We start from the raw sequence: 19,590 nt of genomic DNA, 5'->3' as shown, positions 1-19,590 counted from the left end.
AATTATAATGTCAAAGAGATGGAAATGAATTCATTTCCCCAGCTATATGCAGAAGTTAGGAAGGATTTAATAAAGCACTCGGAGGCCTAAATTTAGGTATGTAGGCCTCAAACTGACTGAAATTCAATCAGTTCTTTGGCTGTATAGTCAAGAGGGGATTAAATAATTCTAGTGCCCCAAATTTATATGATTAGTCACAACTCAATCAAATAATATTAATGACACAAGAGCAACAGACTCTCAGGAGCAGTTTCCTTAAGACAAGGTTCTGTATAGTGTGACATATTAGACTTAAATTATGCAGTAAGTCCTTAATTTCATGCAGTGTAGCTGAACAGAATTGTGAGGCAAAGAAAGAGTTGGGCTCCAATTCACGAGTGGGACGTTGGTCCAGCAGTGTTCAGGAACTCCACATGGTACCTGCCACCTCTTCTGAGGCTTTTTGAATGCCATGGCCTCTTTTGCTACTGGTTGCCCCTGCTCCCTCTCTAATCGCTGCTGGATGTATAGTCTCGCATTCTGTAGAATGTCTAAGGCCTGCATGATGGTGGCATTTTAGGAGTTGCTTCTTGTTGCCCCCTCATCTAGCCTGGATGAGGAAAGCTCAGCCTCCCACCACTACATCTGAGAGGAGGTCTGGGAGGGTTCATGATTCTTTTCTCTACTGCTGCCTTCCTCATACTGCCTCCCATTCTGCTTTTTATGGGAACAGAGCAGTAGCAGGCACAGGGAATCCACTGAACTCCCCCCTCATGGAGAAACCACTCAACAAAATGCCTAGTGGGAGGAAGAAAGGAATAGAAAGGAAAAGAAGATACAATGGTCAGTGCCATTTTTAATTAAAATATCTGGGAGGAAATGCAGATTTTTCTGACAGAGCTGATCCATCTATTTTCTGAGGTAATGAGGGAGATGCCTAGGGAGTTCCACTTCCTTCACAAAAGGAGGCAAAGCCAGAAATTGACAGGCTTTTCCTATATAAACCTTCCCAAACACAATCACCCCTTCTCCTGTCATGTCCTAAGACTGACTGACAGCCCGCAGCTAAACACCCAGCAATTACTCCCCCGCACTCATCTACTGCTCCACTGATCCTAGCAGTTTGGTGTCTTGCTGCTTGCGCAATAGTTCCTGTGCCTCTGGCTCTGCTCAGCCTCGGAGTTCTGCTTCCTTCCTCTGATGTGCCTCCAGGGCTGGTGTGCGAGCTCATTCCTCACATACGTGGTGTGTAGCAAAATCCAGAAGAAAGGAGAAGAAAGCCGCTACAATGCCTCTTGATGTCTGAGAGAAGGCAATGAGGGTCTTGAAGGCAGCAGTAGTGATTCTGAGTTGATGCCTGATACCTTCAGAGTCTCGCCTACTGAGTAACTTATCCTAGGGGCAACCACACAGTTTACCGAGCCACTGGAATATCTGTTTTACTGTCTTGGTAACTACATTCTTAGAAAAATGGAGTCAAAAATAGCTTCAGATTTTCCTGGGCACAGGAAATACTCAGCCAATATAAGAACCAATGCCATATGCAGGACTGTAAACCCCACGTGTTCATAATCACGGAGACTTTAAAAAAATGATCTTTTTATTTGTCTTCTGGATTCAGAGTCCTTAAACATACTAATAAGGGTTTCTTAATAAGTAGGAGGGCCAGAAAATAACTTTGAATTAATCTCAGCATTCATTTTAAATCTGTTTATTCAGGCAGATGGAGCTTTAACACAAACATCAAATATTGTGGGACTCATGATAAAATTGCGAGAGTTGCCAACACTATATGTCTTCAATTGTGTGGCATTTACCATCTAACTCTTGTGGTGGCATTTTTATGAAGGCACAAGGAGTTTGCATTTAGTATTACATAGCTCCAACAAAATAGACACCAGACCCTGGTGTGGACTGCTGCTTGCAACTCCCTGCAGCCTTCCAAAAAAAAATTGAGATTTTTTTTATTATCTCAGCAGACACGCCCATATTCTCACATATTAACAGCAACTGCTCCACTCAATCCTGTTCAAAACTGAAGTTCTGTGTTCAGTTTCCACAACATTTAAAGTCGCCTAGAGAATGTACTGCATGGCAATTTGTGGAACCACTATGAATTCAGTATAGGATATGAATGTTAGGATTTGTCTGCACAGCAAGTTGCTGCGTGCAAGTCATTCTCTGGAACTTTTACTGAATTGTAGCAGTGTCCACACAGCAAGTTAATGCATGGCAAACTTGTGTAGATTCAAACCTCTGCTTGCCTGAAGTAACTTGTCATTTAGACAAGCCTTTAGTTTTGTAACATGCATCCAACGAAGTGGGTATTCACCCACGAAAGCTCATGCTCCAATACGTCTGTTAGTCTATAAGGTGCCACAGGACTCTTTGCTGCTTTTACAGATCCAGACTAACATGGCTACCCCTCTGATACTTTAGTTTTGTGGTGATTTCACATACCTCTAGTCTCAATCACATACTATCGACCATGGACTGATAATCTAGAAATGAAACCAAGAATTGGTGCTTTGTCCTTGTTTCCCATTTTCATTACAAGCTATAGTCATGAGAATGGATCTTATTTTGTGTAATATGTGATTTTAATTTATTCTGTCATGAGAATTATATATGAGTAGGGTGACCAGATGTCCCAATTGTATAGGGACAGTCCTAATTTTGGGGTCTTTTTCTTATATAGGCTCTTATTACCTCCCCACCCCTTGTCCCAATTGTTCACATTTGCTGTCTGGGCACCCTCTAATAGAATATGTGATGTACACCTTTGTATAAAGGGAGAAGTAAACTGTAAAGTGCTGAAGTCCTCCTTTTGATTGGCATATGTCCCTTCAGCAGCAGATCAGTGAAGTAATAAACAAGCAAAGACATCAAAACAATAATCCAATAAAAATGTACAGAATATCAAAAAGGTCAAAGCAGTTTAGCCATAACTAGATTATGCAAATAATCATTTTAACTGAAAAACAAAACAAAATAAACAAAGTTAAGTTAATCTCTTGTCATGATTATTTAAAAGAAATATCCAAATTGAGGTTCATATTGATCTTTTCTACATATACTCTTCTGCAAGTTTGCTGCAGATCTTCTTATCAGCCTGAGGTACGCTTGTTATTCTTTGGATTATGCTTTTAGTTGATACATTTTGCTGTATTGTCTTATTTGCAAAATTAATTCAAATTGACTTAGAATTAAACACTGTGACATGGACTGAAAAGTGTCCAAAGGTCCATAAAGAAAGAGAAATCATTTGTCAAATTGGAGCGAGGTGGCTACTGGAATATCACAGTTAGGTGAAATGTTAATGAAATCTACAGTTGCTACTAAATTAGGAACTGTTGCAAAGATCAGTGATGGCAAAGAAATAATACAAAGGAACTACAGAAGCATATAAGGTGCTAATACCTGAAGTTCTTATTCAGGCAAAACTCCTCATGGATTTCACCTAGAATTCAGAGCTAAATTTGCATAAATAGTTCTCATTTACTAGGTTTTTTGTTTGTTTGTTTGTTAATCAGTTTTCTATAAGGGTACTGTTTTTAGAAATGTTTTGTCCAAAACTTTGTATAGATATCTAGATATTTTCATTCTCAGGTGTTGTGCATCATTGCTGTGTTCTCTTTTACTTAGTGTAGTGTCATTTTGCAAACTGTTATCTGGATAAATTCTTAGCAGGATGTATGCACAGTGTATATTGTCAGCCTGCAAAGGTTTGAAAGAACACTATGAAGATTTTCAAATATTTGCAATCTTTATTTTACAGTGGCCTGTAGCTAACAATTAACCTCCCACTGTCCTGGGTGCTATACAAACCTGTAACAAGACAGTCCCTTGTCTAAAAAGCTCATATGGAAAATAGACCCAGCTGAAAAGTGTGCAGTGTAGATTCATAAATGGAGATATCCCATCTCCTAGAACTGGAAGGGACCTTGAAAGGTCATTGAGTCCAGCCCCCTGCCTTCACTAACAGGACCAAGTACTGATTTTGTCCCAGATCCCTAAGTGGCCCCCTCAAGGATTGAACTTACAACCCTGGGTTTAGCAGGCCAATGCTCAAACCACTGAGCTATCCCTCCACCCCCAGATATAGCCATATTTAATCTAGTTCTTCCTTTTCTCTCCTCCTCAATTAAGTCTTGCACCCTCACAAAAATATTTAAAGATATGGGTCCAAATCCTCAGCTGGTATAAATTGATGTAGCTCCATTGAGTCATTAGAAACATACTGATATACCAGCTGAGGATCTATCTCCTATTTATCTGAATTTTTTCTTGGAATAAATTACCCTGGATATGCAGTTTTATCACACATACACCAAATATCCTACCACACATGTATCAATTTGGTTTTGACTTATCAAAACATATTTCACATAGAGTAGAAGTGGTGCTAGGAGGAAATTAGGGAAAATATCACTTCTGTATTTTTATTAAGCTGGGAAACTGGTTTTTGAGGCTCACTTTCAGTAAAGTCAACTATCTTGCCAATGCATGACCATTAAAGCTATAGAGAAAAGTGGTCTTGGAAGAGGAACTGCTTATTGAAAGTGGTAGATATGAAAGTGGTTTGGGCCAACAGGAACTAATATTATTTAGCCAAATATCTCTAAGATATCAAAAGGTATAATAAGACTGAAAAGGGGATGCTGGCTGTTGTACAGAGGACAGACTTTTCTATCCTACTTCCCCTTCAACAGTACCTCTGATGAAATATATTGGTGAAATGCAGCTGTAACTTCACCTATAATAATGAGCTCTGTAACACCTAGGAGATCTAAAGGATTCCAGTCTACAACTGAGGAGATACTTGAAATCTGAGGGGTTTGACATTGAGCAGAGACACATGATTGTTAGAAGCTGCACAACTGTGCATATGCAGAATTACTGTCTCCCATAGATTTCTTTGCTTCCCCACTTGGATCCTGCCTTGCTGAGCCTGCCTGCCCACACCTGGTACACCTGGCATGGAGGGTCAGGGCCCTGGGGTGTTTCTGGGGCAGGCCCCGTCCTTGTGCTGTCAGGGTTGGGTACAGCCTCACTGCTGAATCCATGCCCTGGGTAAGGAAGCTGCACAGTGATCTCCCACCTCTGTGTAACCAGTGGCCTGTGCTCTCCAGGTTGGAGTCTCCACATTTATTTGACAAATAAAATTTGCAGAACTTTAACTTAGCAAAGTTGCCCAAAACCTGATGTTGCTGAGCTGCTCCTGCCAATACCCTACCAAGTGCTTAAGGTGTGACCCTGTCAATTTAGGCACCCCCACTCTTTTTTTTTCCCCTGAGGGCTTTGGGAGTAAGGCACCTACATTTACCCACAGGGCTCAGGAAGAAACCTGGTTAATTTAGGTACCTGCCCTTTCCCTCGGGGCTCTATGGGTCTGCGGGACCTTTTTCCAGTGAAAGAGCCTTACACAGCTGTGCTTTAAACTCCATTTATTAGCAACAGATGCAGAATACATATGCCAAGTAAATCTATGCTTTGTTAGCAACAGGACATTCTTTTTTTCAATTTTAGTGGTGAACTCCCTGAGTTTCACCCACGGCTGGTCAAGGCTAATTTAATATGGGAGTGAGTTATGTCCCAGGCCTACACTAAGCCCTGGCAGGATTCTCAAAAAAAGCATTCTTCTGCCAGTCGTGCCTACGGGGCCTGATCTGATAGACATTAACAGCGCACACCTAAGCCATGGAAGATAATGGGGATAGAACACTCACCTGGGATGTGGGAGACCCAGTTTCAAATCCTCACTCTGCCTGATTTGGAGAAGGGACTAGCACTCATGTTTCCTCCAGTCCAGTGCAGTGTCCTAACCCTTGGGTTAGCTTTTGTATTCTGGGATGAGTCTCTCTTCAGCTGAAGCTGTTCCATATTTGTTGGACTTGCAATTTGAAAGTGGTTCTCCCAGGTAACTCTCTAACCCAGTAGCTAGTACATTCTTACTCCTTCTGGCTCTTAGTGATAATTTCACCCCCTAGCCACCTTTTTGTTAAGCTAAATAGATTGAGGTCCTTGAGTTTGTCACTATAAAGCATGTTTTCTAATCCTTCTTGTGACTTTTCTCTGAACCATCTCCAATTTATCAACATCATTCTTGAAGTGTGGACACCAGAGCAGTTGCACTGGTGATTATACCAGTGCCAAATACAGAGGTTATATTACCTCCCTAATCATTCTTGAGATTCCCCTGGCTATCTGTCCAAGGATTGCATTAGCTCTCTCACTGGCAGATCATGTTCAGCTGATTATTCACCATGACCCTAAGTCTTTTTCAAAGTCATGCATCCTGGGTTAGTCTCCCATTCTGTAAGCATGGCCTACATTCTTTGTTCCTAGTTGTATGACCTTACATTATGACCTTATTACTGTAGTGAAATTCATATTTTTTTGCTTATGTCCAGTTTACTAAATGATCTAGATCACTCTGTAGCAGTGGTCTGCCCGCTTCATCGTTTACCACTCCTTCAATCTTTGTATCATGTGCAAATTTTATCAGAAATCGTTTTCTTCCAGGACACTGATTAAAAAGTTAAATAGAATGGGAACAAGAACTAATCCCTGTGGGACCTCATTAGAAACATATCCACTTGATGATGATGATTCTCCATTTATAATTACAGTTTGAGACCCGTTGGATAATTTTTAATCTACTTCAACGTGCAACATTGATGTTGTATCAGTCTAGTTTCTTAATCAAAATGCTGTGTGGTACCAAGTCAAATGCCTTTAATAAATCTGAGTGTATTACAATTAATTGTATTACATTATCAAACAAACTTGTAATCACAATAAAAAAGGTGTCAAGTTGGTTTGACAAGTTAGTTATTGATATTCATTATATTACCCTCTATTAATTCTTTATTAATCAAGAGCTATATCAACTGATCCATTATCCTGCCTATCATTGATGTCAATGACAGGCCTATTAATTCCCCTTTTCCCTTTTTAAATATTGGCACAACATTAGTTTCTTCCAGGCCTCTGAAATTTCCCCAGTGTTCCAAGATTTATTAAAAATCAACATTAATGGTCTAGAGACCTTCACTGCCAGCTCTTTTTAAATGCTTGGATAAAAATTATCTGGGTACATTACTTACAAAAAGGATACACCAAAGAGGATAAGACACAGTGTTCTGTTGCTTGTTTTCCAAATTAAGTCAAGATCCTTTCTGACTTTCACATAGTGGCAAGGTATTGTCATTACTGTCCAATTGTGGTATTCATTAAGTGTATATAATCAGAAAATCTCCAATAATAAACTGTTTTTCCTGTCCCCTTTAAATTACAGCTTTTTATAAAATATGCAACAGAACAAAATAAACATAAAATGTCCCTAAAATTATTTACTTATAATCTCATTAGTGAAATAAGACTAGCTTTTAAGAAGCACAAAGATCTTAACACTGAATAAAGAACTTTTTTTATTAGGACTGAGCCATGCTTTGTAGAGAACAACCAATGAGAGAGAGAGATGTGAATTTATATGGAGGGGTGGATTTCTTCATTTTGTATAATTAAGCAAATAACTTGAAGAAGAAACCAAAATAAAAAAGGCTCAATTGTTCTTTCACTTCTTAATCACTACTAACTGCCATAAATTCAAAGAAAAGTTTTGATAGGGTTGCAGGGCATCTTTTTTCCAATGTCAAATTTATAGTTAAAGCAATTTCAGAGGGACCCTTGGGTTCTCCTGACTCAAATACTAGGATAGTGCTGTGCTGTAGGTGGAAAGATTAGAGAACACAAACATTATTACTGTGGGCTAGTATTTAGACAACTTGGGAAAATATAAAGTCTTAATCCAATCCTCTTTTAAGATGGACACAGATATAGGATATAAAGGAGAAACACATCTCAAGCTGTGATCTTGTAAATCTCTCAAATTTAGTGGTGTTGAACCTCAACAGTAACATACATAGAGGAGTTATACAAAGAAAACCACTCTGTGGCAGGATTTGTTGGTGATGAATCAACATGGGGGTACTCATGCCGCTGAGTCAACATTGAACTTAATGCCCCAGGCATGATGTGATGGGACATTGGTCTCGTAGAAGTGTGGTTGAAGTACTAAGTTCTTGTGCTCATTTAAGGGTCACATTACTTTTTGCAGTAGTAATTTGAATCCAAAAATCTGATGCCTGGAACTATGAACCTGCCATCTTCACCAAACAATTTTGAATGTGAAAAATTTAAAGACTGCTTTCAAAAATTTTACCCCAAGTGTGAACTGCTGAAATGATGAAGTAACTAATATATACCTTAACTGCTTTAAGAGGGGGGAAAAATTGTTGACTATTGTAATAAAGAATCCAAGGGACAGAGCCTCAGCTAGTGTAAATTGGTGCCACTTCATAGAAGTCAATGGAACAGTACCAATTTACATGAGCAGATGCCCTGGCCCTGGTACTGTTATATGAATTACTATATGTAATTTCAGATAAAATAAGAAATTACAACTTAATCTGGAATATGTACTGATCTGAATCTTTTCTGAAGCTCAAAAAAGTGAAAAGTGCTATGTAAATGCCATTAATCTCCAAAGTTGAGTGTATATATGTGAATAAATACTACTAATTAATCGCTAAACTACTATAAATATTAATGTTTACATTTTATATATGGGCAAGAGGCAGAGAGTCGAACTGACTTGCCCAGTCTGGTAGATCAGCAATTCCAACTGAGGAAATCTGGGTTCTGAGCTCAGTCCCCATGATCAATTTTTAAAATATACACCTTTGGGCACCTCTGCATTTGCTTATGGTGGTATTAGAAATGCAAGCCCCAAATAACCTGAAGTAGGCTGGCTGGAATCCAGAAATGTTCAGTAAATATAACAAAATTGCCTGATCTTGTCAGTCCAGCAACCTGATTTCCAGACTGGAGGTTTGGATATTAGAGAAGCATGTGAACTTTTGGGTGCTCATCCAAACTAAATTTCTGAACCTTTTGAATCTATCTCATCTCTGTTGATAATTGGCATATTTTATTTTGTGCTTGCAGCGGTTGCAGGGCAAATCATTTCCTAAACATGAGAAGTGGGGTCTACTACAAACGGGCAGTGGTGTAAGTATGGATGAACAAGTCAGTGGAGACTGTGATGATGAGGATGGTTGTGGAGGATCAGGAAGCGGGGAAGTGAAGAGAATCCTGCAAATTGCTGACTGTAAGTCCCATGATTCTACCGCCACTTATTTAAGTTCTTTAAGAGTGAATTAGTGTATTAGCCTCTAAGGAATACTACTGGTCTACTTTGGAGATGATTGTGGTAAACTTATCTAAGCAAAGTAGTTGAACATCATGAATTAGAACATGTACAAAATAAGACTGAATTTTCTAAAGATGGGAATTTATATCTACGTTACAGGTATTGCAATGAACTTTATCCTAATCTGCATCTTCTTAATGTGACTGGTGTCTGTTGGCACATTTGGTGTTCTGCAAATCATGATACCTGTCCAATGATGTTTTAATCCAACTAAATAGTGGTAGAATGTCTCGGCCATGATGAATTACTGGTTTAACATAATAAATAAAATTTTCAGCTGAACAGAGAAAACTTTCAGATCTTCCCTGGAAACATGGGAGAAAACAATGTACAAACATATTGTGGTAAGTGGATTTGGCCGTTCGTCCATTACTATTATATTAAATTGACTATCGTCAGTGGCTTCTCATAAATAACGGGATAAGGTAATGGCGTGCTGCTATTGAACCATAGGTATGTGGTGGTTTTGTGATCATGCTAAATCTTTCAAAACATTCAATACTAATGGAAAAGAAAATAATAAAGTGGTTACTGTAAAACCCCAAGACTAATAGACTTTTGAAATATAATTTTTCTAAGTATCACGGCTCCCACTGGCCATAGTTCGCTGTCCCAGGCCAATGGGTGCTGCAGGAAGTGGCACAGGATGAGGGATGTGCTGGCCGCCACTTCCCGCTATCCCCATTGGCCTGCAGCAGCGAACCGCGGCCAGTGGGAGCTGTGATCGGCTGAACCTGTGGACACGGCAGGTAAACAAACTGGCCTGGCCTGCCAGGGTGCTTACCCTGGCGAGCTGCATGCCAAAGGTTGCCGATCCCTAATGTAGAGCAAGGAAAATGGAAAGATGGGTCATATTTCTGTTTCTCTGGGGTTTAATTCCCACTCTTCCTTATATTGATAAATGGATGAAGCAAACTAAAAAGCAGCTGAATGACACAGAGTTTGACTGAGGGACCTAATCTCTCTTCTCAGCTCCTCTTCCTTATCTCTCCTTTCTTCCTGCATCCTTTCTGCTAAACACCCTCCTTCCCCATCTTTAAATTGCTTCTTAAAACCCAGTTCTTTTGTGAAACCTCCATTTAGTTCTTGTGCACAGAGGCCTAAGAGTGATATTGTACCTAGCAATTCTGCAGACTGGAATGGGGAATGGTTAGTGTTCCATCTTCCCTCACTCCTGGCTGATCTATCCATGGATGGGCACACTCTTATTCTAAATTAGACGGAGAATAGCTTTAAAATAGTGTCTTTAAAAAAAAAAACTGCTGAGGATGGGGAGAAAACCATCCTGAAGGGAGGAGAATACTACTCTTGTTTGTGGCAGTGAGAGCAGGTTTGGAAGAGCCCTTCTCAGTGTGGCCTCCTATGTGTGATATTTGTCAGCCAACATTGTCATTTCTTGGAAGTGTCAGGATTGATCAATAGCAGCCCACCTCACAAAGGAATTACCGATAATTTATCTTTTTAAAGGAAGGTGTTGACTAAAAACAGGGTGGCTGGCTGGGATACAAGAGGGAGGACGACTGTTACGATTACTAGTGGTAGTATGAGAGGCAGCACAAAGATGCACATGACAAAAGCATCTTATTTTTTATCTGTAAACTGGCTTTGGAATAAGAAATCTACCAACCTGGAAGTTCCACTAACTATATCAAATTATTCTATTGTCTTGGTACCTGCAGTTATGAAGATAAGAAATAGATGAGTGATTAAATGACTAAATTGAAATTAATTCACTGAGTGAGTGGGAATATGAAGGATAAGGTTTGTTCAATGAAGAGAACCTGCAGTGCAACTCCTATTAACCCGCATTGTGCGTAAGACTTGGGAATGACTGTCTAGTGAAAAAATATCTGCTTGGCTCCCTCATTAGAAAGCCAACTGAAAAGTATTTGTGAGTGTATAGATACAAGAGATTAAAACACATTTAACCGGCTGCAGTAATAGCTGGGATGAATTTATACTTTCCAAAAATAGTGGATTTGCTGCCAGTTGACATTGTTACTAGAAGTGCATTTGCAATAGCTATTTATTTAGCAACACAGTTGTTGATCCCAACAATATATTTTTCTTCAATTATATTAGAAAAAGACAATGGTCCAGAAAGTATACTTTATTATGGTAGTGTCTAGTGGCCTCAGTCAGAATTTAGGTCACATTATGGTATGTAGTTCTCTATCCCTAATAAGAACAGGAGGACTTGTGGCACCTTAGAGACTAACAAATTTATTAGAGCATAAGCTTTCGTGGACTACAGCCCACTTCTTCGGAATCTATCCCTAATGTTACCCTGAAATTTAGGCTTTGGGGCACTCCTAGATTAACCTGCCTATCACCCCGTTAATGTGCTCTTCCTGGGGTATGGGTCTCCAGGGTAACTAAGGTAACACTTGAAGGACACAGATATAATCTTCCGATAAAATGATTGACACTGACAGTTCTTTTTCTAAAACAAAGTATCTTTTATTGATGTAACTCATAATCCTTACTACAGTATAACCTAGAAATAAAAATCAGACACAAATCCCTTATTACAAGTTAGAGGAACTAAACTACAATAGTGTATAGCTTAAATTATTCCAAGTGATGTGCTCTATCACAGGTCATCAGTCTGCAATAGATCGCTAACAGCCGTAACTTAACTTTACATAAGAAAATTACATTTTACAACCATTAATTTTCTCTCTCACACACACACACACACACTTATACTATACTATACTTATGCTAAACTATAGTTAAAAATAACAAACTTTTTTTTGTTATGGATTTCACTGGGTTGTAACAAATCTTGCTGCTGCTTGCCGCTGAAGTGGTTTTTCTCAGCAGTGTTCTCAGGTTACTTTTTCCCTCTTTGGAACTCTTCAGTCCTCTCAGCAACCTTTCTGTCTTCTTGGTAGCCCCTTGGATCTCTTTTCTTGTTCCTTTCCAGCAGCTGTTCTTGCTGGCTCCCAACAGACTTCTTTGTCTGCGCGCGCTCTCTCTCTCGCCTGCCTGTCTGCCTTATATACTGTTCTAGCTATCAGATCTCTGCCTGGTCATGTTTGCTGCTCAGATTACCTCATTCTTGGATATTTTCACTCACATTGTTTCTACTTCAGAGCCATGATTACCTTATCCGACCCCACTACTCATGCTGCAGGCCATTTACTTTGTGGTCATACCTCATTTTATGCAATTTTACTACTGGGCATGTTCCAAACTTGTATTGAGCATGCTTATGAACTGCAGTTTCCATTTTAGTGTGGAGTGACTCCTGCTTATTCAATATAGCAATTAGGCACACAAAATGGAGACTAGATAATTTCTCTAGTATCACTAACAGCTTACTACCTAATTAGACAAGGCAGACAAAAAACACACAGGTTTGTTTGGTTTTTAAAGCTACCAAACTGTGCTAATGTAACACCAAGGACCAGGATCTGTCGGCAAGTGGGATCAAACCAGGGATCTCTGGAGCTTAGTGCATGAGTCTCTACTGCATGAGCTAAAAGCCAAGTGGCTGTTAGCTAGGGCTGTAGAGCAGACTCATTTAACTCTCTCTAAGTGGTCTCGGTGTCACTGCATGGGAGAGAACACCACACCCAGGAGGTTTGTGGGTTACACCAACTGATCTCTCACTCCCATGGTCCAGGTGCCTCAGCCACCCTGTTATGCAATTACTGTCCCACTAGCTTTGCCATCATCTGCCAAAAAAAAAAAAAGTTAGTGTCCATAAAGCTGTAGAAATCTAAAGGTAGTGGGAATAAGGAAAGTTACAGCCCACACAGGACTGCTATTTAGAATTAATTTTGTAACCCGAAGAGGGATAATTGATACATAAAAGAGCTCATCCTTCCTTCCTGTATAGGCTCCCCCTTTCCCAAAAGTTTCCCCAGTTCCTAATAAATCTAAACCCCTCCTCCCTACACCATTGTCTCATCCACGTATTGAGACCCTGCCTGTCTAACTGGCCCTGCACATGGAACTGGGAACATCTCCAAGAAGGGTACCATGGAGGTCCTAGACTTCAATCTCTTACCTAGCAGCCTATATTTGGCCTCCAGTACCTCTCTCCTATCCCTCCCTACGTCATTGGTACCTACATGTACCATGACCATCGGCTCCTCCCCAGCACTACACATAAGTCTATCTAGATGTCTCGAGAGATCTGCAACCTTTGCACTAGGCAGGCAAGTCACCATACAGTTCTCCCGGTCATCGCAAACCCAGCTATCTATGTTTCTAATGATCACATCACCCATTACTAATACCTGTCTCTTTCTAATAGCTGGAGTTCCTTCCCCCGGAGAGGTATCCTCAGTGCGAGAGGATATCACAACATCCTCCGGAAGGAGGGTCCCAACTATGGGATTGTTTCCCTCTGTTTCAGTTTAGATGCTCTCCTTCCCTGGGACTTTCATCCTCCTCAACAGCACAGAGGCTATCATACCAGGGGTGGGACCATTCTACTGTGTCCTGGAAAGTCTCATCTATGTACCTCTCTGTCTCCCTCAGCTCCTCCAGTTCAGCCACTCTGATCTCCAAAGCCCATACACGGTCTCTGAGGGCCAGAAGGGGAAGCCACCTTGTTGGCACATGGCCAATTTTTACAAAGTGAAAAAATGAACTAAGAGATCAATTCTTTGCTCCTTTGAAATTTACTGCTCTTATCTGGTGTAAAACGAAATAGTAATCCTATAGATTATTCAAATCAATCTCAAAGTGAAGAAACTAGCCAACCTATAAGTATCAAACCATTGCATTTCATTGTTCAGTGAGAACTGACGTTTGAAAACTGATACCTTGCAAAATGGTATGAGTTCAAGATCTGTGATGCACCTTGACAGTGCCTTATCTGCTTCCTCCTCAAATTGTCTTCTGTTCCATAGAGAGACATTGCACAAAATAAACTAGGCTGATTGTCCATAGAACTTGTCCTCTTTCCTTCTCGTTAGTTTAGAATGTAAACCTTTCATGAAACAGCCTAGTTTTGTACAGTTGGCATGGTTGCATTCTAGCTTTTTTTTTAAGTGCTTAATAAAGTGCTCCTAGTTGGTTATGTAGGAAGTAAATGATACAAAGAGGAAGAGATTCTTGGCACATTCTTTTCCCCTCTCCGAAGGGAAATATGCCTTTTAATGCAGGCAAGCACTGTATCTATTGCAGACAGAAGGGGAAGCCACCTTGTCGGCACACGGCACAGGAGTTCCTTATACTCAATTTCTAAAAAGTGAAAAAATGAACTAAGATTCTTTTTAGTAGAAAAAGAGAACTAACGATACACTTTCAGAATAAGACATTAAACATCAAAACTCAAAACATTCATGGCATTTTTAACACAGTTATGAATTGCATGGCCCTTGCATCCAACTGAATAATTCTGCCATTCAGTTGTTTCACCTTCTGGTAAACTGACCTGTTTCCCAAACTTCACAGAGGAGTTATCAGCTATGTAGGATGACACACAGCTTGTTCTGAGCTGTTTTCTTCTATCACATTTGAAATGTGGGGAGCAGTGGCGTCAATTGTCTCATTGTTACCGTGGTAAAAATCAAATAAGCCGTTTTTAGTCCCTTCTGTCTTCGAAAAATAATGAACAGTTACAGGGTAAAACTTATGTCCCTTATTTGAGGCATCTATTGTGACCGAGGGGAAAAGTGCTAATTTAAGATCATTAACTAAAACTTCCTGTGATTTCAGAGCCAAAACATTCTCCGCAGTATTAGTTGCTTTTATACATCCACAATGCACCTTTTAAAATTTCTAATTCTGGTAAAAACTTTGGAAGTAATTTGACAACAACCTTGACTATAATAACAAATTATGGATCATGCATGCCAGGGTGAATTTCTCTTAATTTGCTGCTGTCACTAGATTTTCCTGAGTTGTCTTTGTTTTCATGGTTGTGTGCTTTTAAAAAAGCTGTAATTGGAGGTCTCAATTTTTGTTTTTTCTAAGCATTTGGGTTTTGTACATTCCACATGAATAGCACTGGTTCATCTCCCTTCATACTTAATGGAAAATGCTTGAAGATACAAAACACATTGAGATGTAAATTCATCAACTTTGCAAAGGCCGTTTTTATACTCAGGGTCCTTACACCAGTTGTCATAAATACAATAGTACTTTTTTTCCTTTTAACAATACCTTCACAGTCACAATGTTTTGAAGAGCCACAGTAAAAATCATCCATTTTGAAAAATGGATCTGCTACTTTTGAAAGTGCAAAATGCTGTTATTTTTCAAGAGACAGTTTGGTCGCTGTGAGACAGCACTGACTTTATGGTAGCTACATAACAAGTTGAAGCACCAATATGTCATAACATGGTTGAGAAGGGCAAGCAAGCATTGTTTTGACATTTCCAACACCAGATGGACTAAAATTATCCAGGAATGTATTAAACTAACAAGAAACTGATAAGATAAATCTGATTCACCAAACAATACTCACTTTGAGAATTCCTCATGATTTTTCTTGCAGGAGTCTTGCAGCAGCATCCAGGAGATTAATCTTTAATTCCTGGAAAATCTAGGACAATCTTAGAGGGTTGACTACCCTATCATAACTTAATTTTCATGTTGACGGTTGCAGGTTTAATAGACTGCAGCATTCTGATGAAATTTACAAGATTTTAGTCACTTTAAGTACTAATTCCCTGAGTAAAGCCCATATAACTCTAGTTGTTGTTTTTTCAGCAAATGATTCAATCTGACAGTAAAATACTGATCATGATTACTTAAGAACTGCAAATCTTAGGTGTTGATTAAAGGCAGAGATAGGTGCTACATTTTAGAAATGAATGCAAACTTAACACAAACAAACATCTTAATGTTTGTTTCTCCTTTTGCATAGTAGGTATCCATTAAGATGACTATTTCTTGCTGCTTTCCTGCAATGAACTCTGTACATGCAAATCTTGGATAAATATCCAAATGCCATTCCAAAAGTTCAGACACTTGTCGTCAAACCAAATTCCAGTTACTTTGGGCTCACTTCATTGACCCTCAGAAGCTGTCAAATGTAAAATTCTGAAAACTTCACATTTTCACTTGCTGCACAGATGGGTATTTAGCCTCAAACAAAGATGACATGTTTTCCATGTTTTTTATTACTTTTATTACTTTACTTTACCAGCATCCTGACTGGTTAATAACTTTTATTGGTTAATAATTAAATCACACAGTGTTTTAATATTATGTGTTGCAAAGAGCCACAGGAGATGCATTGAAGACATTTGGTTAGATGATAAAAATAGGGAAAGAATAAGTTAAAATTACTTAGACAAGTTAGATGTCTTCAAGTCACCAGGGCCTGATGAAATATATCTTAGCATACTCAAGGAGTTGACTGAGGAGTTCTGAACCATTAGCGATTATATTCGAAAAGTCATGGAACATGGGAGAGATTCCAGAGGACTGGAAAAATGCCAATTTATAAAAGGAAAATAAAGACAATCTGGGGAATTACAGACCAGTCAGTAAAAAGCGACAGAGTCTTATGGCACCTTATAGACTAACAGATGTATTGGAGCATAAGCTTTCATGGGTGAAGTCACATTTTGTCAGACACAGACTAGTCAGCTTAATTTCAGTACCCAGAAAGATAATGGAGCAAATAATTAAGCAATCAATTTGCAAACACCTAGAAGATAATATGGAGATAAAGTAACAGTTGGCATCCATTTGTCAGGAACAAATCTTGTCAAGCCAACCTAATAGCTCTCTTTGACAGGATAACAATCCTCATGGACGGGGGGAAGTGGTAGACCTGGTATATCTTGACTTGAGTAAACCTTTTGATACTATATCACATGACCTCCTCATAAATGAAGGAAATACAACCTAGATGGAGCTAATATAAGGTCGGTGCATAACTGGTTGGAAAACCATTCCCAGAGAGTAATCAGTGGTTCACAGTCAAGCTGGAAGGTTCATATCAAGTAGGGTCCCACAGGGATCAGTTTTATGTCCAGTTCCATTCAATATCTTCATCTATGATTTAGATAATGGCGTAGAGAGTACACTTATAAAGTTTGTGGACCATAGCAAGCTGGGAGGGGTTGCAAGTGCTTTGGAGGATAGGGTTAAAATTAAAAACGATCTGGAAAAACTGGAGAAATGATCTGAAGTAAATAGGATTAAATTCAATAAGGACAAATGCAAAGTACTCCATTTAGAAAGGAGCAATCAGTTGCACACATACAAAATAGGAAATGACTGCCTAGGAAGAAGTACTGCAGAAAGGGATTTGGGGATCATAGTGACTATTAGAAAAACTGGACAAACACAAGTCCATGGGGCCGGATGCGCTGCATCCGAGGGTGCTGAAAGGCGGTTCCAAAGAGGATGGATCTAGACTGTTCTCAGTGGTACCTGATGACAGAACAAGGAGTAATGATCTCAAGTTGCAGTTGGGGAGGTTTAGGTTGGATATTAGGAAAAACTTTTTCACTAGGAGGGAGGTGAAGCACTGGAATGGGTTACCTAGGGAGGTGGTGGAATCGCCTTCCTTAGAGGTTTTTAAGGTCAGGCTTGACAAAGCACTGGCTGGGATGATTTAGTTGGGAATTGGTCCTGCTTTGAGCAGGGGGTTGGACTAGATGATCTCCTGAGGTCCCTTCCAACCCTGATATTCTATGATTCTATGATAGTGGATCACAAGCTAAATATGAATCAACAGTGTAACACTGTTGCAAATAATCAAACATCATTCTGGGATGTATTAACAGGAGTGTTGTAAGCAAGACACGAGAAGTAATTCTTCCACTCTACTTCGCACTAATTAGACCTCAGCTGGAGTATTGTGTCCATTTCAGGAAAGATGTGGACAAATTGGAGAGTCCAGAGAAGAGCAACAAAAATTATTAAAGGTCTAGAAAATGTGATCTAAGAGGGAAGATGGAAAAAATTGGGTTTTTTTTAGTCTGGAACCGAAGAGACTGAGAGGGGACATAACTGTTTTCAAGTACATGAAAGGTTGTTACAAGGAGGAGGGAGAAAAAAATTTCTCCTTAACCTCTGAGGATAGGACCAGAAGTAATAGACTTAAATTGCAGGAAGGGCAATTTAGACTGGATGTTAGGAAAAACTTCCTAACTGTCAGTGTAGTTAAGCACTCCAATAATTTGCCTAGGGAGTTTGTGGAATTTCCATCACTGGAAATTTTTAAGAGCAGGTTAGACAAACACCTGTCAGGGATGGTCGAGATAATACTTAGTCCTTTCATGAGCGCAGGGCACTAGACTCCGACATCTCAAGATCCCTTACAGTCCTATAATTCTATAATTACTAGATCTTCTAAGGTGGAGCTTGAAGTGAATACATATGTGGTGTTTTGATGTGAGTAAAATTCACAACAGAAAACCTGACAAGCAGTTTTGACAGCTGCTTGCCATATTTAGCACACCCCAACAATTTCACAGACACTTACAGCATTTTTTCTGATCTCAAGAAGAAATTATGTAGGAAAAAACCCCTAGTGCGTGCTGTCTTCTTCTGTTGACTTTATTGTTTCCAAAACAACCACTTGTGAGGGCTTAAGGGGAAAATCTGTCAATTGTTTGGCAGTAGTAGTAAGAAAGTAGGTGTTTGCTGCTCGCTGCTGTAGTGTGTTCATGCCAGGGTGCTATGTATCATGCATGTTTACACTCTGAAGACCATTCTGGATTAGGAGATTAGTGGTTGTGGCTAGTGGACTCCCAGAAAACAGCAGGGATCGCAGGTCATGCGTAGGCCAAAGATACGAGAGGAGGGGGAAACGAACTACTAGTTCAGGGATCGGCAACCTTTGGCACGTGGTTTGCCAGAGTAAGCACCCTGGCGGGCTGGGCGGGTTTGTTTACCTGCCGCGTCCACAGGTTCGGCCGATCATGGCTCCAACGGGCTGCGGTTCGCCACTCCAGGCCAATTGGGGTGGCGGGAAGTGACTGCCAGCACATCCCTTGGCCCACATCACTTCCCACAGCCCCCTTTGGCTTGGAGCAGTGAACCGCGGCCAGGGGGAGCCACGATCGGCCGAACCTGTGGACGCGGCAGGTAAACAAACCCGCCCAGCCTGCCAGGGTGCTTACCCTGGTGAGATGCGTGACAAAGGTTGCCGATCCCTGGTGTATACTGTGGCTTCTAGTTGAACTGCTATGGGGACAATGTGAGAGGGAATCAGGAAAACAGAGGCTTAGTGAAGGAATGCTTAAGTAAGGTCACTTTACTCTTAAAAGCATTCAAGAATTACAGAACTTTGAAAACAAACAGTTCTGTGATGCACCCTCCTGTAGTCTGATTGCACCCATTGTTTGGGTCCAAAGTTTCAGTGTTCAGGCTGAACGGAGTCATAGAATCATTGAAGATTAGGGTTG

General features: G+C 40.0%; 1 protein-coding gene across 1 annotated transcript in view; it reads left to right on the top strand.

Annotated features, from left to right (window-relative positions):
* GPC5 (glypican 5) overlaps positions 1–19,590 on the top strand; it is a 1,025,745-nt gene that overhangs the window by 557,099 nt on the left and 449,056 nt on the right. The window contains exon 7 of the mRNA XM_065581062.1: positions 8,992–9,154. Coding sequence (XP_065437134.1) covers positions 8,992–9,154 — 163 coding nt within the window. The remainder of the gene's footprint in view (positions 1–8,991; positions 9,155–19,590) is intronic.

This window comes from Chrysemys picta, chromosome 1 (assembly GCF_011386835.1).
Source record: "Chrysemys picta bellii isolate R12L10 chromosome 1, ASM1138683v2, whole genome shotgun sequence".
Classification (NCBI taxonomy): Eukaryota; Metazoa; Chordata; order Testudines; family Emydidae; genus Chrysemys; species Chrysemys picta.
Note: the sequence above shows the minus strand (reverse complement) of the source record. Positions and strands in the feature narration are given on the sequence as shown.